Here is a 23914-nt window from a genome sequence, read left to right on the forward strand (position 1 = left end):
TGTGACTTTAGTTGGGGCTGTTTGGGTGCCGTGGCAGGGGTGGAAACCTGAGTGGAGAGATTCAAACAGGGAACTGTAGGAAAGATGGGCATGGATTTTGGAGGTGGCAACACATTCAAGGATTGTGTAGAGGAAAGGAAGGTTGGAGATGGGGTGGTAACTCGCAAGGACACAAGGGTTGAGGGTGAGTTTTTTGAGGAGGAGTGTGATGACTAGTTTTGAAAGGCAGGGAGTCAGTATGAGGAAAGGGAACCATTTAAAATGTCAGTGAGCGGTGCGGGGGGTGGGGGGGGGGGGGAGCGGGTTGCAGGAAAGGAAGTTAGATGGGCAACAGATTAGTAGGAATAAGGTTAATAGGTCAGGAGGTGGGTCTCAGAGTATATGAGCTCCAGTTAAATATAAGGTAAAATAGGAGAGAAACCAAAGATAGATGCTAGGATGGAAGGGGAGCCTAGTGCAAGGTTCGGCTTGATGTGCAAGAGGAATAATCCATGTTCCCTGACTTTTATTCCTGATTCAGAGCCTGATTTAAGAAATACTGTTACAATTTTCACAGGTCCACGGGTGAACAAGGTCCTTTCCCCATACCCCAGACAAAATTACAGCAACTAGCAATATCTGATTACAGTTTGCTGGTGTAAACATACAGAATACAAATCAAAAGCAGATTTCCAAACATAGCGTCACTATTTCATTAAGGTTCTTACTGTTCTGTGCAGCTCCACTAGAGGGTGCTGCACCATACTGGTCTTCAGTAAATCCGTGGAACATCACTGCTCTTGCCATTACTACACTAAAATGTCCGTTTCCTGCAAGTGATTAATGTTTCGTTCTGGTTTTTGAAATTGATGTAATAAAGCCGCTTGTATTGTCTCCAAGAGCTGTTGAGTATGCCATATTCAGGAAGTGGCCAGTGTGTGGAGAGAAATAAATTCCCCAGCAATCAGCCGATGACTTCCTGTATGAGCTTCCTGCAGTTGGAAACCCAACAGCGCAGTGCATCACTGCCAGCATTTCAGCACAAACCTTTGGGTCATCCAAAGTGTTTCTACTGCTTGTTTTATTTTCAACAGAAATTGAAAGTCTAATATTCACTGGACTTTGATGTTGGTTTACTTCTCATTTAGCTAATGCCAGTTAATGGGGATGTGGTTAATAAGGCAATTTTTTCCAATACTAATAGACTCACATGTACTTAAAACCAAATTGTTAATTTTTCACTGTGATTTGCCATCACCTGGACAGGTTTTTTTTTAATAAATCGTAGTTTCTGCTCCCCATTCTTGTTTCTTTCAAGGTAAATCAGTAAGTGTTGAGAGCTCAGTTGGCCAATACAATTCTGGATTTGTTTGGCAAAAATGGAGTTATCTGAGGGACAAATCTGACACACCACAATTTTAAAAGTCAAACTGCACTGTCAAAAATATTTGCATAATCCATACATATTATCTCATACAAATTTTGTTACTTTTTGTATCACAATATTTAAATATATTCAAAACTGAAAATATAAGCTACTGTTTGGTGAAAACAAGACTCCCCACTTGCTTCGCCTTTTTGCCACAGGAGTAGGCCATTCAGCCCCTTGAATGTGTTCTGCCATTCAATTAGATCATGGCTGATCTGTATCTCAACTCAATTTACCCACCTTGGTTCCATATTCCTTAATACCCTTACCTAACAAAAATCTATCAATCTTAGTTTTGAAATTTTCAATTGACCCCCGGCATCAACAGTTTTTTGTGGGGAGAGTGTTCCAGATTTCCACTACCCTTTGTGTGAAGAAGTGCTTCCTGACACCCCTGAATGGCATAGTTCTAATTTTAAGGTTATATCTCCTTGTTCTGGACTCCCCCATCAGAGGAAATAGTGTCTCTCTATCTACCCTATCAAATCCTTTAATCATCTTAAAAACCTCAATTAGATCACCCTTTAGTCTTCCATACTTGAGGTGATACAAGCCTATTCTATGCAACCTGTCCTTGTAATTTAACCCTTTTAGCCCCAGTATCATTCTCCTGTCCCCTTGGTGCTGACTCTTGGAGTACAGTTTCATGGGAGCTAGTCACCCTCGGGTATCTTGCCCAAATATCCATTACTTACATACAAGATTGGATGGTTTTGCTAACAGATTATTTTACCATCAGGTATCACAATCAAACATCATCCTGTCCTCACTTGATCTCCACACAGGCACAGGGGTTACTGGATAGTGATCAGATCAGGAATCCTGTCTGATTTTCCTCTCTAGCCAAGGAGTGCTGAAGCTAATTGTGGTGCTCCTACCACTTTTCCAGCTGAGATTAGCGTAGGCCACCAATCACTCGAACATACCAATTAAGAGCAGGAATGGGCCATTCAGCCCCTCGTGCCTGCTCTGCCATTTGATCACCATTAATTCAGAGTGAAATTAAAGTGCCAAAACAAATGCATATGTCTCAGACTACATCTGTGAATAGTTAACCTTGCAAATGAGATAATGAAAGCAGGAATAATGACCATGAAAATGCAACTGTGGCTCACATGGAAACACGAGTGAGACCGGGAGTCTGTCATGAAGTACTATAAGTGGAACAGTATAGCGAAGAAACCAAAGCAGCCATCAAGCGGTTTTGGGACAAGAGTAAAACGGCTATCATGGAGCAGTGAGCTGAGTGGTTCTTGACTTAGATAATGCGATTAGCGTGGGGAAATTGAGCCAAGGTGCAAAGGAACACTTGAAATTTGTAGCTCAACCTTTCTACAATCATCAGAAGTTACAGCCTAACTTCCCAAAGTCACCTGAAAGCAACCTCCTTACCTACAAAGCAGAACTCCTCTCCACCCTTTAATTGAAAAGCAAGAGTGAATCAGGCCCTCTCTTGAAATTGTTCTTAATTCCCTTTGCAACATACCTAGAATTTGAACAGCCAGGCAATAGAAACCCCTCCCCTGAAGCTGCTATTCAACCCCAAAGCCCCTCTCCACTGAGCAATAGTTCTTAGATTGCACTTCAAACTCACATTCACCCCCCCCCCCCCCCCCCCCCACCAACCACCAACACCCCCAGGAACAGAAACGGCTAGACTGGACCAGAAACATTCCCCCTCACTGAGCAGACATTCAGGCACTGAACCCCAAGCCAACATTTATCCTCAACCTCACTTCTCCCACTGAGCAGAGATTTACGGATTGGACCAAAAACCCAAAAGAACTCTCCTCCCACAATAGAAATGCTGCTTTTGGACCAAACCCCTCGCCTCCAATGTGCAACAATTTGGACAACGTTACACACTCCCCACATTGAACATCAGTATCAAACTGCAACTCCCCCTTGGATTTAATACAATCCACTGAGCCGAGACAGCACAAATGTTCTCCCACCCCCCCACCGCACTGAATATCCCTCTCCCGCAAGGACCAGAAATATCTAGGGCATCCCTCAGCCCCTTGTTGGATTTCTTCCCTCTTCCTTACCTCCTCCATCTCCCTCACACCTTCCTCCTATTTCTCGTTCTCACCCCTTGCCCTGTCCTTCCTCGAGGCTCCCAACTGCCTCCTTCCTCTCTCTTCTTCTTCGTCCAAATAACAAGGGCAATAAGGGATGGGCAATAAATGCCGGCCTCGCCAGCGACGCCCACAGCTCATGATCGAATAAAAAAAAATTCCATGCCTTCTAACCTGCTTGACACGTATACTGGATTTGGTCTTGATTACCCAGATGAAATGCCACAGGAGATCAACTGGTATATTTTAAAGCAGAAGATTTAACCTTAAAATAGAAAACAGTTGCTTCTGGCAAGTGGCAATAACCTAAATCACAGAGATGACCCGCACAATTTCCTTCTCTCACTCTTCAAGAACAAAAAATATTACACATTAAAAACTTTCTGATTTGATGACCTAAACACTGATCAAAGTGAAGAAACAGTGATATAAATTTTATTTGCACTGCACTTGGAACAGCGACATTGAATATGGCAAAATCCACTCATCTCATGGGATACTCAGATCTAAACATTCAGATTTAAGTGTTCAAATAGTCAAAACAAAAAGGAGCCTGGATCTAAAATATCTGATCGAACAGCTAAAAAGCAAGATTAAGATTAAAATGTTACAAAACATAGGGTCCCTCTTAGAAACACTAGAACTCTTTCAATGCTGCTGAAGTGAAAGACCCTGGTTTTATTTGGGCAGAAAATTCATCATCTTTCGTATTTCACTGGTAAATTTTGTTTATTAAAGTAAAGGCAGCTCTTGCACTGAATGGCAATTACTTACTCCAAGCAAATACCACAGGTATTTATTTAGTACACCAACTGTTGAAGCGTTCCTGTACTATATACCAAAAGGAAAGTCGATGCCAGTAAGCAGATGCACTGCGAAGGGATCTCCTGAGTTGATGGCACTGAACCATGTCTGCCTCTCCAACAATCGTGACAATTCTGATTTTTTTTTTTGAAGAGAACTTCTGGGAGCAAGAGAATAGTATTTTCTGGTCTTTTAATATTCCAAGAAAGACTATTTTGAAATAAAAGATTTGCAAACAAAAGTATTTCCCATTTGACTGGAAATATTTTCTGTGTTGCTACTATAAAAACAAAACCTGCTGGATGCTTGCCAAGCAGGGTCTCCAAGCTGAAATTCATGAATTACATGATTTGTCCAAAAATATGTATTGAATTTCAACATTTTGCTTCAACAGTAACAGTAGTAATTGCATCACTTACATTTTGCAGTAGTGTAGATTCTATAATTACTAGTGTTGCTTTAAACAACAGCATCAAAGCATCCATGTTTTGAACACTTCTATCCATCTTACCTTCAAGGCTGACTATGAAAAACTGAATCAAGTGCCATGATAATCCAAAATTCCCAATTAGGGCATTTTCAATATACCAGACAAAGAGCTTCAAGCAATGGAATGCTAAGCATAGACAAACCAATAAAATACACAATGCCAATATAGTGATCCAGAGTATGCTTTATTGGCTGTCCAGAAGTACTTCCATTAGAGAAGACTGCACCAATTTAGACCATAAGACCATGAGAGATAGGAGCAGGAGTAGGCCATTTGGCCCTTCGTGCCTGCTCCGCCATTTAATGAGATCACGGCTGATTGGACTTTTACCTCAACTCCACTTTCCTGCCCTTTCCCCATATCCTTTGACTCCCTCGCTGATCAAAAATTTGTCGAACTCAGCCTTGAATGTATTCAACGACTCAGCCTCCACAGCTTTTTGGGGTAAAGAATTCCAAAGATTCACAACCCGTTGGGAGAAGAAATGCCTCCCCATTTCCATCTTAAATGGGCGACCCCTTATTCTGAGACAATGCCCCCTAGTTTTAGATTCCCCCATGAGGGGTAACTTCCTCTCAGCATCTACCATATCGAGTCCTCTCAGAATCTTATCTGTTTCAATAAGATCTCCTCTCATTCTTCTAAAGTTCAATGAGTGTAGACCCAACCTGTTCAATCTTTCCTCATAAGACAACCCTTCCATTCCCGGAATCAACCTAGTGAACCTTCTCTCAACTGCCTCCAATGCAAGTATATCTTTCCTTAAATAAGGGCACCAGAACTGTATGCAGTATTCCAGGTGTGGTCTCACGAGCACCCTGCTTTTATACTCCATCCCCCTGGAAATAAAGGCCAATATTCCATTTACCCTCTGGATTACCTGCTGCACCTGTATGCTGACTTTTTGTGTTTCATGTACGAGGACACGCAAATTCCTCTGTACCGTGCCATTTTGTAGTATTTCTCCATTCAAATAATATTTTGCTTTTTTATTTTTCCTCCCAAAGTGAATGACTTCACATTTTCCCACATTATAGAATCATAGAAGTTTACAACATGGAAACAGGCCCTTCGGCCCAACATGTCCATGTTGCCCAGTTTATACCACTAAGCTAGTCCCAATTGCCTGCACTTGGCCCATATCCCTCTATACCCATCTTACCCATGTAACTGTCCAAATGCTTTTTAAAAGACAAAATTGTACCCGCCTCTACTACTGCCTCTGGCAGCTCGTTCCAGACACTCACCACCCTTTGAGTGAAAAAATTGCCCCTCTGGACCCTTTTGTATCTCTCCCCTCTCACCTTAAATCTATGCCCCCTTGTTATAGACTCCCCTACCTTTGGGAAAAGATTTTGACTATCGACCTTATCTATGCCCCTCATTATTTTATAGACTTCTATAAGATCACCCCGAAACCTCCTACTCTCCAGGGAAAAACGTCTCAGTCGATCCAACCTCTCCCTATAAGTCAAACCATCAAGTCCCGGTAGCATCCTAGTAAATCTTTTCTGCACTCTTTCTTGTTTAATAATATCCTTTCTATAATAGGGTGACCAGAACTGTACACAGTATTCCAAGTGTGGCCTTACTAATGCCGTGTACAACTTCAACAAGACATCCCAACTCCTGTATTCAATGTTCTGACCAATGAAACCAAGCATGCTGAATGCCTTCTTCACCACCCTATCCACCTGTGACTCCACTTTCAAGGAGCTATGAACCTGTACTCCTAGATCTCTTTGTTCTATAACTCTCCCCAACGCCCTACCATTAACGGAGTAGGTCCTGGCCCGATTCGATCCACCAAAATGCATCACCTCACATTTATCTAAATTAAACTCCATCTGCCATTCATCGGCCCACTGGCCCAATTTATCAAGATCCCGTTGCAATCCTAGATAACCTTCAGTGTCCACAATGCCACCAATCTTGGTGTCATCTGCAAACTTACTAACCATGCCTCCTAAATTCTCATCCAAATCATTAATACAAATAACAAATAACAGCAGACCCAGCACCGATCCCTGAGGCACACCGCTGGTCACAGGCCTCCAGTTTGAAAAACAACCCTCTACAACCACCCTCTGTCTTCTGTCGTCAATCCAATTTTGTATCCAATTGGCTACCTCACCTTGGATCCCGTGAGATTTAACCTTATGTAACAACCTACCATGCGGTACCTTGTCAAAGGCTTTGCTAAAGTCCATGTAGACCACGTCTACTGCACAGCCCTCATCTATCTTCTTGGTTACCCCTTCAAAAAACTCAATCAAATTCTTTAGACATGATTTTCCACTCACAAAACCATGCTGACTGTTCCTATACCCTCTAACAACTTACCCACTACAGATGTCAGGCTCACTGGTCTGTAGTTCCCAGGCTTTTCCCTGCCACCCTTCTTAAACAAAGGCACAACATTTGCTACCCTCCAATCTTCAGGCACCTCACCTGTAGCTGTCGATGATTCAAATATCTCTGCTAGGGGACCCGCAATTTCCTCCCTAACCTCCCATAACGTCCTGGGATACATTTCATCAGGTCCCGGAGATTTATCTACCTTGATGCGCGTTAAGACTTCCAGCACCTCCCTCTCTGTAATATGTACACTCCTCAAGACATCACTATTTATTTCCCCAAGTTCCCTAACATCCATGCCTTTCTCAACCGTAAATACCGATGTGAAATATTCATTTAGGATCTCACCCATCTCTTGTGGTTCCGCACATAGATGACCTTGTTGATCCTTAAGAGGCCCTACTCTCTCCCTAGTTACTCTTTTGCCCTTTATGTATTTGTAGAAGCTCTTTGGATTCTCCTTTGCCTTATCTGCCAAAGCAATCTCATGTCCCCTTCTTGCCCTCCTGATTTCTCCCTTAACTCTACTCCGGCAATCTCTATACTCTTCAAGGGATCCACTTGATCCCAGCTGTCTATGCATGTCATATGCCTCCTTCTTCTTTCTGACTCGGGCATCAATCTCCCGAGTCATCCAAGCTTCCCTACTTCTACCAGCCTTGCCCTTCACTTTATAAGGAATGTGCTTACCCTGAACCCTGGTTAACACACTTTTGAAAGCCTCCCACTTACCAGACGTCCCTTTGCCTGCCAACAGACTCTCCCAATCAACTTCTGAAAGTTCCTGTCTAATACCATCAAAATTGGCCTTTCCCCAATTTAGAATTTTAACTTTTGGGCCAGATCTATCATTCTCCATAGCTATCTTAAAACTAATGGAATTATGATCACTGGTCCCAAAGTGATCCCTCACTAACACTTCTGTCACCTGCCCTTCCTTATTTCCCAAGAGGAGGTCAAGTTTTGCCCCCTCTCTAGTCGGGCCATCCACATACTGAATGAGAAATTCCTCCTGAATACACTCAATAAATTTCTCTCCATCCAAGCCCCTAATGCTATGGCTGTCCCAGTCAATGTTGGGAAAGTTAAAGTCCCCTACTATTACCACCCTATTTTTCTTGCAGCTGTCTGTAATCTCCTTACATATTTGCTCCTCAATTTCCCGTTGACTATTTGGGGGTCTGTCGTACAATCCTATCAAAGTGATCTCTCCCTTCTTATTTTTCAGTTCTACCCATATAGACTCAGTGGGCGAACCCTCGGATATATCCCCTCTCACTACTGCCGTGATGTTCTCCCTAATCAAGAACGCAACTCCCCTCCTCTCTTACCTCCTGCTCTATCTTTCCTATAGCATCTGTACCCTGGAACATTGAGCTAGCAGTCCTGCCCCTCCCTTAGCCATGTTTCAGTAATAGCTATAACATCCCAGTCCCATGTACCCATCCATGCCCTGAGTTCATCTGCCTCGCCCATCAGACTTCTTGCATTGAAATAAATGCAGTTTAATCTAGACTTCCCATGGTCTTTGCCCTGCTTTCTCAGACCATCTGTCCGGTCATGTTTTATACACTCTCCCTTACTGCCTTTTGTTTCTGTCACCACTTTACTTCCCACTGACTTCCTGCATCGGTTCCCATCCCCCTGCCACATTAGTTTAAACCCTCCCCAACAGCACTAGCAAACACTCCCCCTAGGACATTGGTTCCAGTCCTGCCCAGATGCAGACCGTCCAATTTGTACTGGTCCCACCTCCCCCAGAACCGGTTCCAATGGCCCAGGAATTTGAATCCCTCCCTCTTGCACCATCTCTCAAGCCACGTATTCATCCTAGCTATCCTGTCATTCCTACTCTGACTAGCCCGTGGCACTGGTAGCAATCCTGAGATTACTACCTTTGAGGTCCTACTTTTTAGTTTAACTCCTAGCTCCCTAAATTCAGCTTGTAGGACCTCATCCCGTTTTTTACCTATATCGTTGGTACCTATATGCACCACGACTACTGGCTGTTCACCCTCCCCCTCCAGAATGTCCTGCAGCCGCTCCGAGACATCCCTGACCCTTGCACCAGGGAGGCAACGTACCATCCTGGAGTCTCGGTTGCGTCCGCAGAAACGCCTGTCTATTCCCCTTACAATCGAGTCCCCTATCACTATCGCTCTGCCGCTCTTTTTCCTGCCCTCCTGTGCAGCAGAGCCAGCCACGGTGCCATGAACCTGGCCGCTGTCATTATATTCCATCTGCCAAATTTATGTGTTTTAGCAGATTTGATGACATGCTCTGGGGTTCTGATAACACTGCAGTGACTAAAGTAGCCTGAGGTTGTGCAGTTATTTGAACTGGGGATGATTTGTGCCCTCGAGGACCATTACACTTCCCCAGCTCTCTGAGTCAATGCAGAATAAGTCACCCAAAGGTAAACTACTGGACGATTCCATAGAGCAGCCCCAACTTTACTTGATTCTGTATCAGGCTTAGAGCAGTTCTTCTCTTGAGAACTGAAAGCCTTAAGTATTTGTGCTAAGCATTGAAGATTTTTTTCCAGCAAATTCAAAGCTCAGTTCAGGAAATCGTGGAATGGAAAACAACACAAGCATGTCTCGTGAGCAGCAGAACGGATCCATAACAAGATGTGCAAGTTTTGAGATCACTGTTCACATTAACCAAAGTTAATGATGAGCGTCTGAGGCACTAAATGAAGTGATGCATCACTTAACCAATCAACTTTGAACAAGGTAAATAATACACACATTCTGGGAACAGAAGTCAATGCCAATAACTTCACAAAAATAAAACCCAAGGGAAAAAAAGAGCTTTGATATTTAAGGTTAATATAACACTTACAAGAGAATACCCAACTACACAATTAAGAGAGTGAGAAGTATCTAAAAGTGTGTGAGTTACAGTTTCTTGTTTACTTGGGATCATAGAGAAAGAACTAATGCACACTTCCAGGATACGACCAATATCACAAATGATCCCAAAACACACTTTATGAAGCAACAAATCAGTTCATTTCCTTTCATTTTACTTGTATCTGACAATTGAATGAATAAGAAATTATGATTGGTAGGGTTACTCAAAATGAAGAATAATTCAGCATCAACTGAGGACTATTCTACTGAACTGTCCCACAGTCCTAAATGTTATTACTGTCTCTCAGTCACCTCATGTTGCTTTTATAGTTTAGAACTACTAGAGGCAGCCTGGGAACAGACATTAAGTGTAGAACAACTTCTGTGATGCCATGAATTTTTGGCCCAGCGACGAAAAATAGGGGCAGTGCACTATGGGTAGATTTTCCGAAACTCAGCAACGAGTGGCTGAAAAACACCAATAAGTGCATAGATATCCATCTCCCTTCATTACAGATAGAATTACGGGGCAATGGAGTAGAATTACTTCAATTTTAAATGATTTTCCTCATACTGTCTAGATTAATAATTTCTCCAAACCAGGAACTATCACTGCTTAAATGAAAATATTCAAAAGATTCGATTGAAATGGACAAAAATAAAATTTGAAAGCAATGTCAACATCAATCAAAATGATCTGCAACTGATTTAAAAAAAGAATACAGATAGTAATATTTTCTCCTTGCACTTACTGCCTTTACCAAAAAATATAGTTTACTGATCTCTATGCTGTGCCCTGAGCAATAACATTTAGCAACAAAAGCTGCTTTTATATCTTGGAAGCACGAGTTAACTGTGCTGCTCGACTACAATGTGCAGCTGGTCTTCATGTAAACCAGCTATACTGTGCAGGCTTGTCATACCATTTATGTGCAGACTGGCAGTGACATTTTCACTAGTGTGCATACATGAAGTAGTAACCAGCATGATTTCACTATAAAGAATAGCAAGGAGTGTGTTACGGTGTCATCAACAATGCACACTGTCACCACTGGAACAGTACATTTACTGGCCCCAGCAAGAGAGGCAGCAGTCAGGAAGGCCCAGTTATTTTTAATAAAATAAGTTTATTTAATGTAGCCGTTGGCTGCGCGAAGTCCATACTATGGGAGCCAGAGGCTGTAAACCAACATAACAGCAGTTTACGTGTTGTGAATAGTTGGGCCAAACTTCAAAAGGCATTTACGCTCTCGACTTGGGTTTGGAATAGTAATTTGAAAAGTGTTCATGCCACAGATTAGAAGAAAGTCAACATGAACTCGATATGTGTGTTACAATTCTATCTCGCTTCTCCCCTGCACCCTCCCCTCGGCAATCAACACTATTTGAAGTGCAAAAAAAATAATGGAAGCAGAGCGAAAACAGAACAGTGAAAATAGCACACCTTCTAAAAATATAATTTCTTTCAAAGGAAAAACAAAAAGAAAATGTTGAATTCAGTTCCCTGCTTTTTGCAAAACATTAAACTGAAGTTTCAAAACTGACATTTAAAACAACAACTTGCATTTGTGAAGCACCTTTAATGTAACAAAATGTCCCAAGGTACATCACAGAAGCTTTATCAAGCAAAATTTGACAATGAGTCACTTAAGTAGATATTAGGGCAGGTGACCAAAAGCTTGGTCAAAGGGGTGGGTTTTAAGGAGCGCCTTAAAGGAGGAGAGAGGTCGAGAGGCGGCGGGATTTAGGGAGGGGATTCCAGAGCTGAGGGCCTAGACAGCTGATGGCACGGCCACCAATAGTGGAGCGATGAAAATCAAGGATCATGGGGAATAGATTTGAGCTTACCTTGAATCTGCAGAATCAGTAGTAGATAGGCCCCAAAAACTGGAACACCAACTCTATGCACAATCATTCCTGTTGCTGTTCTAGCTCCCTGAGCCACTCCAATTGTAGATATGTGTGACGGTATATTCTTGGGAATTGAGTCCAGAGGACGACAAGAAGAAGGTGACTTCTATTAATTAGTCCTTACTTGGTCTGGTAGTCGACAACCCTGAAAGAAAGCAGGCCAATAAGGGGATTAGCATCATTTACACTCATACATAAATTGACAAATTTTAATCACTCGCACAGAAAAAACTACAAATTTTAATTTCAGAAACGGATTCAGCTAGATGCCAAAAAGGTTCACAAATAACCAAATCATTTTGAATTAATTACAACCATACACCATCACATTCCCAGCATGCCTAGGTTTCCTCTGCCATTTTCCTGAAGCACCAGCAAGGAAGAATTTCAGTCCCTTTGTGTCTGGAGCCAATAGGAATACAATTAATTCTATGGCTACAAATCAACATTTCCCACCCCACAGGATGCAGTTGTGAACCATCACTTACTGGTTGACAGGAGCACAGCGTGTTCCACAACTAATCTGAACAAGAGCTAGTGCCAACAGGTCTTGCACTTATAATTGGAAGCAACATTGAGGAGCTGTGTAGAGTTCAAGTGGCACAGTGTCCCAGTATTGCTACTAGGTAACTTGTTAAAAGAAGTATTAACTTTGTCTCAAGGAGTTTTTGTCTCCTTAGATTTCTTGTTACTTCTTTTCCCTTGCACCATCTACCAAAGCCTCTCAAGTTGATCTTTAGGAAATATACTAGAATCTTTTTGGAGGGAGACGACAAAGGAAGAAATGGAATAGGAAGACTCCCAACAATTGTCTCCTACCTTCCTGTGGGTGAGAAAGTTATACATGATGTGCTTTATGAAATGCACATTATAAAACCATTTGTGCCATTGGGATAAATTTGGCATTTAATTCCTGCTAGCGATCGATCCCATTTGTCAAGTGTAACAATATGTTAGATGTTATAGTAATGCTTTTTGTAACAACTAAGTATAATTATAACTCTTAGATTATTTTTGGAGAAGTACTAAATGATTTCACTGGAATAACAACTTGCATTTATATAGCGGCTTTAACATAGAAAAATGTCCCAAAACATTTTACGGAGGCATAATGGAAAAAAAACAATTTATATTATTGAAAGATCTTGTGTAGGTCATGTACTTCTTGTCTACAAACCTTACTTCCTATTGCCATGACTCTTAGGCATGCTTTTTGTTAACATTTCCCATTGTAATTTGCTATGTCAACATTTCCCATTCAATTTTTGCTATGTCAATTGTCACAATGTAGTTACATGCTCTGGCCACCAGGTGGCTCTAAAAAGCAAGATTCTGAAGTCTCCCAACACAGTCACCATCTTGTATATAAAAAAAAACTTTGATACATTAACTGACGCAGGGAAGTGTCACAAGCAATTGCTAGTCTCCTTCGTATGTTGTGCTAAGAGGCAGTCACTGATTAGCTCTATGAAATTGCCGCTCAAGTTATTCCTGGTTGACAACTTCAACCCTCGGACATTGAAATCTCCCATGATTATCATGATAATTTCCTAAAGCCATTCTTCTTTGTCTAAACAACTATTTGAACTGATGATTGAAAACAGTTGCCAATTACAACTTAATTGCACTTATTAATTTCTATCTAGATTAATTCTGCCTTTTCTTCTGCTGTTGTATCCATCTTTCTGCAGCTGGTATATGACTCACCAAAATGTCACCACTCTACCCAATTTCACAGGTCTATCTTCTTAGCTCGATCTTGTGCCCACTCTTCTGCTTGTAATCATTTTTCTGGGATGCCAATATTTTCACTGGCTGCAAATATCCCTAATCTGAAGAGTTTATTAATACACCTTTCATTAGTATAAAAACATTCAAGCTTATTCTTCAACACTTTTCTGTTACACCTCCATTTTCCTCCTAAGTCTGAACATCATCTCCACATCAGTCACAGTGTTTTGCTCAACCATATCCAATGCTATATCCCTTCCCCATCCAAATCTTTATTGTATTTTATTTGGTTTTTGTCAACAGATTTAACTTCCAACTATTTAATGACAGTTTATACTTCTTGTGTAAGTTCTTTCTACCTGAAAAACTTCCCCAATTACCTAACAAATCCCTCTTGCACACATTTTACTTGAACACTGATGCACCACACCCTTACAGTCAACTCAATGGATTGCTCTTTTTTTCAGATTGCAATAGATTTCTGGGAAATAACTTATGAATATGCTTTTCCAATTCATCCTCACAATACACCATTTGTTGCAATGTTACACTAACTATTCTGCTATACTGATGTACACGTGCTGTTTCATACTGTAGCCTAGGGTCTACAACATGACCACCACATCTTAAGTGCATGGCTTAAACAACTTGCCTTTAGCGAAGGTAAATGTCTCCAGGCACTTCACATAGGTATAATCATACAAAAATGGGTGCCAAGACAAAGAAGGAGACATTAGGAGATACGATCAAAAGCTTGGTCAGAGCGATGGGTTTTAAGGTGGGCCTTAAAGAAGAAGAGGGTGGTGGAGAGAAAGAAGGATTTAGGGAGAGAACTCCAGATCACGGGACCTAGATGGCTGAAGGCACAGCCGCCAATGGTGAGGCAAAGGGAGGATGGATGCACAAAAGATCAGAGTCTGAGGAAGAGAGATTGTTTTTGTGGTGGAGAGTATATGGGGTTGGTAGATCAGCTGGGGGTCAAATAAGACACTGGGATTATAAAGAGTCAGGTTCAGACTGAAGCAATGGCTGGGGAGGGAGATGGAATCAATGGCTAGGGTACGGAGATTGTGGTAGGCTCCTTAGGCAATGGCTTCAGTCTCCCCATTATTTACCTGGAATAGATCGAAGCTCATCCAAGACTGGATAGCGAACAAGTCATGTGACAACACTGAGGCAGTGGTTTGAGAGAGGTGGAGGAGAGGTAGAGCTGGGTGTCATCAACATACATGTAGAAGATGGCCCAATGTCCATGGGTGATATTGCCAAGGAGCAGCTTGTAAATGAGGAAGAGAGGGAGGGGTGGGGCAGGAAGAGAAATTATTGCTACGAATGCTCTGGCAACGATTGGATAGATAAGAGTGGAACCAAGCCAGAGAATCACACTGAGCTGGACAATGGAGGAAAGGCGGTGAAGGAAAATGGCTTTCTCAACCGTGTCAAAGCTTGCAAAGAGGTTGCGGAGGACGAGGAGGGCTAATGCATCATGGTCACACTCACAGAGGATGTTATTTGTGACTGATTAGGGCTGTTTCATTGCTGTGGCAGGGATGGAAACCTGAGGGCAGAGATTCTAACATGGAGTTGCAGAGAAGATGGGCATGGATTTCGGAGGAGATAACACATTCATGAACTTTGGAGAGGGAAAGAAGGTTAGAAATTGGGCTGTAGTTTGGAAGGACAGAGGGGTTGAGGGCGAGTGTTTTGAGAAGGAGGATGATTGTGGTTTAACCAACAGAATTTTTCAAGCTCTCCAACTCAGTGGGTAAATTCTGTTGGACTGAGTAGTGATCAAGATGTTTCAAAATTCAATCCCTAGTTTACACCAAGTTAACTGGCCTCAGCCGGGGTTACAGTGAGACACTAAAAGTGGGCCTAATATTCCTAACCTGTGCAGGGTGAAGTTTAAAAAAAACACATGGTCAGGGCACCCATTCTTCAACACCATCCACCTACCTCTGCTGGAAGCATGCATAGGAGAGTGCTGGATGAAAACATGATCAAGCTTAAGCTTCGCTGTGATAGCATCTACAATCAAATAACCTGCCAAAGCTCACTTGTCCAGACTAGCACATAATAAGAATGGCTGTCTGACAAGACAAGGAAAGGAGGTTTAAACCGACAATATGAGATAGATGGGGAAATGTACTAAAGCATAAATTTTAAAAATAACTGCTGGAACACAGAAGTTACATCTTGGGTGATTGGGACGTGGAGATAAGGTTCAGCTTGATAAAAATTTTATATACACACATTTTCAAATACTTTTGGCAAAAGGGTACATATTAACTTTAGTACATTGCTCTCATTCTCCTTGACGCACCTGGCAATACTCGCTCAAAAGTGCAGCTGGGTCCCAGCTAGACACTCGTACTCACCTCTCTATTAACGGGAAAAGAACTATCTTTATCCTTTCTAACCAAGGTGTGGCAAGCTGAAATATGCAGGCATTGGCCTAAAACCACAGATCAACAGGAATCTTACTTAAACATGAGATTTCTTGGTAAACTAACAGTACTTTTTGGGAAAATTTAAGGGCAAGGATTGTTTTTGGGGTGCTGGAAAAGGGAACAGGAAAAACACTCAAATCAGTTCACCACTTTGACATGCACTGAGATGTTTGTGATGAGACTGCAAATCAAAAGCCAACAGACAATTGGAGTCCTGTGAACCAAACAGTAATTAAACAAATTCAAGTCTGGACACGAGGTTACATCTTTTGGTGCATGTTTGTATATTTCTTTTTAAATTGGAGCCTGGGTATGCAGTGTGGAAGGAGTAAGCAGACTTAATATCCCCTTCAAATTTTTAACTAAATCCCTACCACATGTCCTAATCAGTAAGTAGCATGGGTAGCTTCCATCTTCCCATACAGTGACAACAGATATTCTGAGCCCTTATCATTTTGACAGATTCTAAATAATCCTGTGCAGAACAAGAGATAATCCTGCTTCGATCACATTTACAACCATGATAATATGGACCGTGGGGTTTGCAGTGTGTCCTGAATGCAAACTGCGTCTCTTCAGTATTTTTAAATGAAGATATGGAAGAAATATAATTAGATACTGCAAGACTACCGAAACAACCTCTGTAATTAAACAGTTAATGCAACACAAAGCAGATTGTGTTAAGATGAATAGAAATTGCCTTTTTTTGGCCTCTTATTTCTGTGGGCTTGACCCGCTGACCCCTGTCAGCCTGGCGCTATTATTCTTGAATGGCTAAACATGTCTGAGGTATTTGTTAAAGGATGTGCTGCAATTACCATCAGTAGCCACTTCCACCATTAATAACTTGATCTGTCTGTTCTTTGGGGACTTCGTGTATTTTATTTTAATTGCGGCTCTGAGCAGCATTCATGAGGACGACAAATTAGTGGCAGAGTGGGGAGGTTCATGTCACATCTTATTTTCACAAGGAGAAACAACCCATGACCTGTGGCCTAGTTTTCACACATCCATGACTCTTAGATAATGAGGAAACAAAAAGGCTTCCTTACTGCAAGGAACAGACAAAACCCCGAAGAGGGGAGAACAAAGTCAGCGCCTCAAACCAAGGCAGCGACAGATTCCCATGTCAGCTAGTCGAGTCTACGGGGTGTTGGACCATTTCCAAGATGTTAACACACACGGCCCTGCTGACCCAGTCACACTCCTGTCATGAGGCAGGGCACTCCAAATTCCTGGAACCTAGGTCAATCTATTGCCTTTTTTTGTAACTGCATGCAAGAAGCAGACCTTTGTACAGCAATTACTCTCTCCCTTTCCTTCGGTTTGAATTATAATACATATAGTTTAGCACAGATGTGCTGTGTATAAAGTTTAACAGGTTTTCAATTACAATTGCAGTTCATGGCAGGTCCCGCAGAGTTGCAGCCCTCGAAAACATCAACTTTTCAATCCAGGATTCCCTGAGGAGATCTACTTATAATTCTACCACTCCTGAACATATTTTTAAATAAGCAGATGACTACACTCAAATTACACAGCTACTGCGTGGAAAATGATTGAGTACTACAAGACATGAGAACACTGTTCAAGGCTTTATTATAAGTAAAATGTTAATTGAAAGCTAGGAAAGAACTATTATTGCCAAAATATTAATTTTACACAACATTTGTCTGACAGTAATCATGAAGTTATGAGTGAGGGAAAGTATTTATTTAAAGCAAGGCTTTAAAATAAAATACCACACCCTCATCGACATTGAAAATGCTGGAGCTATTCCAATGTACAAATTTACAAAATGGCTAGCCTCTAAGGATTACAACTGGCTGGTTCCCCGAGTTTTCCCAATGAACTCTTTTCCCATTGCAATTACCTAGAGTGGATATTGTTGTTTTGTCATATCAACTCTGCTTTGTGCACAATTTGATGATAAAGGGAGAGGAAATTATTTCTTACTACTAAATTACAAAATTCTAAGTATCACACTCCCATCGATCCCATCCTCTCTGAGCTTCACCAGCACCCTGTATCCCAAGGTTGCCAATTTTATCCAAGCCTCTCCAATTCCCTCCCCTTTCCCCATGCTTGTGGTCCACTGTCTCCCCCACCTCCATAGTGTAAAGCTCCTGCAAGTGAGGAGCAGTATATAAGTTTTCTGGGGAAGGGAAGGGTGGTGTTAGCGCCATAGCTACTGGTAAATTACATCTCGTAATAAGGTAATGCTAGACATGTGCAATGTGCCTGGTATAAGACAGTTAGAGGTATTAAATTTTGCACAAAAATTGCCACACATTATATACATATATAGATGCAAGCATCCCACAAATGCCATCAGTTTACACAAACTTCATTGCTAAAGATGGAAAATTGGGATTCATTTACTAAAAATAACTATTTGCATTTATAAAGCACTTAAGCACATCTCTCAAATATGTCCCAAAGCACTTCACATGGAATAAATTACACTGTGCAGCTGTTTTGTTCACAAGGTCCAACAAACGACAATGAGATGAACAACCAGTTAATCTGTTTTTGGTGGTAGTTGAAGGAGGAATGACAACTAGCATACTGGGAGAACTCCCTACTTTTCTTCTGATAGTGCCACGAGATCTTTAGCATCAAATAAGCTTGCCTAGTTGCTGTTTTCTGCAGGGTACTGCAAAACAGTCCCTGTTTCGTTCTTTTCCCCCTCTTTTTCCCTCCAACCCGCACTAAAAGTGGCAGGCAGTCAAAGCAAGATAGAATTAAATGAATAAAACAAATTAATCCAGATGAACAGCAGCTCCAATGATGCAGCACTCCCTGGGTACTGCACTGCAGTGTCAGTCTAGGTAGTGTGCCCAAATCTTGGAATGGGCCTTGAACCTACAACCTTCTGACTCAAGGTTTCAGTCACACTGAAACTGAAATGACTTCAGTCACAGAGAAAAATTACTAACTACTGAAACTCATTCGTCACTGAGAGCTCAGACAATTGCATCATTCTCATTATCAAGAAAAGAATGCAGCTGCTGGGGCTGAAATGGAAAGCATAAGTAATATATATTCAAGATTATTAATAAAAAATTTGTGAGGGAGTAATACACAAAAATACAAGAGTATAGGAGGTATTACAACTGTAATATGCCTCAATTACAGACACAGTGACAAGCATTTGTAACATGCAGTATCTGTAGAATAACAAGATGAGAGATCTAGGGCAGAATCAAGAGTGAAAATACTGGGTTGGAAGTAGGGGTGATGAAAAAGATTTAAATTAGGACTGCATCCTAAGCTGCCATAACAGCTCAATTGTGCAGCCAAGCAATAGCGGCCAGAGAATCCCAGGTTCAAATCCCGATTCTGTGCTAAGTTAGTTGACCTCAGCTGGGAGGACAATAGGGGCAGAATGGGCCTCAGCACTGCTGGGCTGGGGATGGGGACAATCATCACTCAGGTGAGGTCCAGAGGACACCCATTAACTATACCACAACATTGGATCAAACCTTCAGAGGGGAAGAAATGAATAACTCCCCCGCTGCAATGTAAAGCTACTTCTGTGGTTCAGTTATTTGCTTTATTCATTTAATTCTATCTTGCTTTGACTGCCTGCCACTTTTAGTGGGGTTTGGGGGGGTTGGAGGGAAAAAGAGGGGGGAAAGAACGAAACAGGGACTGTTTTGCTGTACCCTGCTGAAAACAGCAACTAGGCAAGCTTATTTTACATGAAACATCCTAATAATAGATCCTTGGCTCGAGGAGTACATTAACAGAGATTAAGCTTTTGCATTTCCAGGCCATTAGTCATAACAACTCGTAGTATTTGCCCAGCAAACATAGCTGTTTATGTAAGAATTGCAATGCAGTCATTTTTGATAACATAGCATAATTAGATTAATATCCTTACTGATTTCTGGACCTATTGTTAAAGAACTTTCAAAATTTCACATCAGGTTGGAGAAAGGGAGTGCTTTTCTTTGTTAATGCTTAAATATTGTAAAAGGACTGTAGTTACAGTTATTGAGGCCAGCAAATGAAAGTTATAGCCCCAATTACCGCCGATAAGTGCACACCCAAATCTAAATTGCACAAAATTATGTCACAAAGAAATACATTTGTAATATAGTTTTTACATCCTCATGATGTTTCAATGTATTTTACAACCAATAGATTACTTTTGAAGTGTAGTCATTATCGTTACGTAGGTAGTCGCAACAGCCAAATTGCGCACAGCAGAATTCCACAAACAGTAAATGAATAAATGACGAGATAATCTATTTTAGTGGTACATGTTGAGGAAGTGATGCAGGACACCAGGTAAACTCCAAAAAGCGCCATGGGATCTTTTATGTATCTCAACAGGCAGATAGGACCTCAATTTAATATCTCCTTGAAAGAAGGTACCTCTGACAATGCAGCACTCCCTCAGTGCTGCACTTAAGTGTCAGCCTAAATTGTGCATTTAAGTCCACAGGAGGGCTTGAACCCACAATGTTCTGACTCAGAGATAAGAGTGCTACCAACTGTGCCAAGCTGGCATTTAGGTTCCGAGAAGCCGCCAAGATGCATATGCAGCTGAATTTTATATATATTTAATTTCAAAAATACTCTGGCTCCAAAATTTAGCTTATGGCTATCAAAATGTAAAACTCCAATTTACATTTGAAATGAAAGCTGCAAAATCGTTAGACCAATAGCTGATAGATGTTATCACAGAAAGGTTACAGCATGGAAGGAAGCCATTCGGCCCATCCGCGCCGGCACTATGCAAGAGCAATCCGGCTAGTCCTGCTCCCCTGCCCTATCCCCATAGCCCTGCAAATTTTTTCCTTTCAAGTGCTTATCCGGTTCCCTTTTGAAGGCCATGATTGAATCTGCCTCCACCACCCCCTCGGGCAGTAAATTCCAGATCCTAACCACACGCTGTGTAAAAGTCAATCAACACACACACACACCCACCTCACGGGTAGTCTGGCATCTCGAACAATTATTAATCTTACAGGCAGTTTGGGATCTGGAGTGTGGTAACAATGGCTAACCTGACATGAATTCTGGGATCTGTAGCATAGTAACATTAACTGAATTTAAAGGTAGTTTGGGATTTGGAGCGCAATAATATTAGCTGATCTCAGGTAGTCTGAGGTCTGGAGCACAGTAACAATTGCTGATCTCAAAGTAGTCTGGGATCTGGAGTGTAGCTGTCATGTTTAAACATGGACTCATTCTGAACCAGGATGCAGAGCATACTAGGAAAGGGAGCTGAGGTGCACAGCACAGGGTGCGCAAGGAGGTGAGGGAATGGGAGGCACAGAATTTGAAAATTAAAACCAATGGACAAGAAAAGTAGGTATTTATCTGCTTGGTAGTGCTGGGAATACAGCAACTTGTGATGACATGTGTTCTCAGAACTTTTTCTGCTCCTGGATCAAATTTCCACTCAGAGGACAGAAATGGGACAAAACTTTGCCTGTCCAATCAGAAAATAAGAATATGTTTAAAGTACCAGATTTATAAAAAATATGAATCACAGCAAGACTAGCAATTTGCAGAATGAACCACAGCTTCTTGTTTGTAAATTTCTATATGTCGAATTCTGGGAGTTATCTATATCAGAATGACACCCACGTTGACAGTGGTGCATTCTGGGAGTTGTAATCCACAGTGTGACATTTGTGTATTAAGGGAACCACTAATTAGTTGCTCTCTTCACTCAAGCACCTGTTAAATGCAGCAAACTTCCAGCCCAACCTTCTAATTACAGGGCCCGGATTTAAAAAAATGTAAAAGCATTTGAAATAGAAATCAATTGTGTAAGTAATTATATTAGTGATTTTTAAAAAAAATATTTTTCTTGTGTTACATAGATTAGTGATGCAACTCTCCTGAGGTGACTCAGAAAACAAGATGCCAGCCAAAAAGGATCTTCAAAAAATATTTTGAGTAGTATCATTGTTATCCTGTTCTCCTCCTTAGTAATCATTTTATTGGTTGCTGACTGCTGATACTTGGTTCAGTTTTCATATCTCCTTGGTAGTTCTGTATTGGTAACTTTTGTAATAGATTTTTGTGGGGTAGAAATTAGTATATGGCAGACTCAGCGCTGCGCAAACAACACGCGCCTAATCACGTGGGCGGAACTAGGAAGTAAAATTGATCAGGGGCCCTCATTATCATTAAATAGGTGGCCTGTCAGTGCCAATCACGTTGTTAATTGGTAGCTCGCCTAATCGGGGTGTGAATATCGGGCGCTCCTGATGCAATTTACAGGCAGCCAGCACCTGGTAACTGGAGGGCAATTTCTCAACATGGCAGATGGAAGGATGTCCTCTTCACACCAGGCGGCAGGAAGGTATCCCGGCAAGCTTTTCAGCAGCAGTGGTCAGAGGTGGCAGAGCAGGTCAGCGTCAGGAGCATCACCCCACAAATCTGGCTGCAATGCAGTAAAAAGTTTGATGACCTGACCAGGGTTGCTGAGGTAAGACTGCTAACTTGTATTGCATTACTCTCTGCAAAGTCCTGCGCTACCTGAAGCCCTACCAAATCTTCCCACCCCCAATTATTAGTATTCTCCTCCTTTCACTGCAGCACACTTTACTCCACCTCCCTCTGCATCTTCTAATCTCACTATTACTATCTTCATCTCCATACTCCTCTGCCACCCTTCACACACTAGCACCATTATTCTCCCTTGACATATACATCGTCAAAGCATCTCAGTAGGCTACCACCAACACGCTCCTTTCTTTCTTGCAGGGCAAGCTCGCAAGAAATAACAGGGATGAGGAGAGAGGGACAGCATCCATTCACATCCTCTCCCAAGTCAAGGCGGACATCATGCGGATGGGTCGTGTCAGGGGCGTGGCGAGGCTAGGGGATGCGTCCTGCAGGATTCTTTCTCTTCTCACTGCTTTGAGCTGCCACTTATCTGTCTCTGCTTATTCTTGATATAAATGCTAATACTTGTCCCTCTTCCCTTTCAGCTGAAGCAAATGTAGAGCGCCTAAAGGCTGAGGAGCTCGAAGGGGTCATTACTTACTATGACAATTCACTCAACGTTACCTTAGCAAGCATCAGCTCAGACACTATGCATACTTTACAGGATAGTCAAGAAGGGTTGGCACTGGGAGACTCACCGAGCTCTAGTGCTTAGGAGCATGGGCAGGGATAAGGACCGGCCCAGGAAGCAACAGGTGAGAGAGTTTGGATCTCAGCATCCTGGTTCTGACGAAAGATCATCAACCTGAAACATTAACCCAACTTTCCTCTCTCCACAGATGCTGCCTGACCAGCCGAATGTTTCCAGCACTTTATTTTTAGTTCAAATTTCCAGCATCTGCAGTATTTTGCTTTTTTAATAAAAATGTAACATTTTCCTTCTATTCTCTACTCTCTTACTCCAATTTGCATCTATATTTAGCTATGCAGTTACAAGAGGTAAAACGATGATTCTAAGAACATCACTGATACAGTTAACTCACTGGAGGGTTATGCAATAAATTGAAATATAACTTCAGGATGTTGACCATTTACACAAGCAATCAACTGAAAATAAACAAACATACAACTGACATAACCTGAGCCCAGTGACTACAGTGGAAAGTTTAAATCCTAATGTTGAAACTTGCTTGAACTTTACTTGGTGAGTTTCAACAGTCCTCAGTTGGTATGAACTGGAACAGAAAGACAAATCAAAAAGTGGGAGAACAGCAGTAACTTCCAATGAAACTGACTAATGAAAAGTAGTTCCAAATAGAGTCAATGAATTATTAATTTACACTAGCAATATTGTAGTGCAGTTAATTTGGTATCAAATTGGCAGTTATTCCCTTTAGAAGCAACATACATATTAT

At 41.6% G+C, this 23914-nt stretch overlaps 1 protein-coding gene across 2 annotated transcripts in view; it reads right to left on the bottom strand.

The window, feature by feature from the left end:
- bmpr1aa (bone morphogenetic protein receptor, type IAa) overlaps positions 1-23914 on the bottom strand; it is a 223209-nt gene that overhangs the window by 49137 nt on the left and 150158 nt on the right. For both annotated transcript variants that reach the window (XM_067972692.1, XM_067972693.1), the window contains one exon: positions 11842-12049. In XM_067972692.1, the coding sequence (XP_067828793.1) occupies positions 11842-11908 (67 nt within the window). In that variant the 5' untranslated portion in view covers positions 11909-12049. The remainder of the gene's footprint in view (positions 1-11841; positions 12050-23914) is intronic.

Source organism: Heptranchias perlo, chromosome 36, assembly GCF_035084215.1.
Source record: "Heptranchias perlo isolate sHepPer1 chromosome 36, sHepPer1.hap1, whole genome shotgun sequence".
Taxonomy (NCBI): Eukaryota; Metazoa; Chordata; class Chondrichthyes; order Hexanchiformes; family Hexanchidae; genus Heptranchias; species Heptranchias perlo.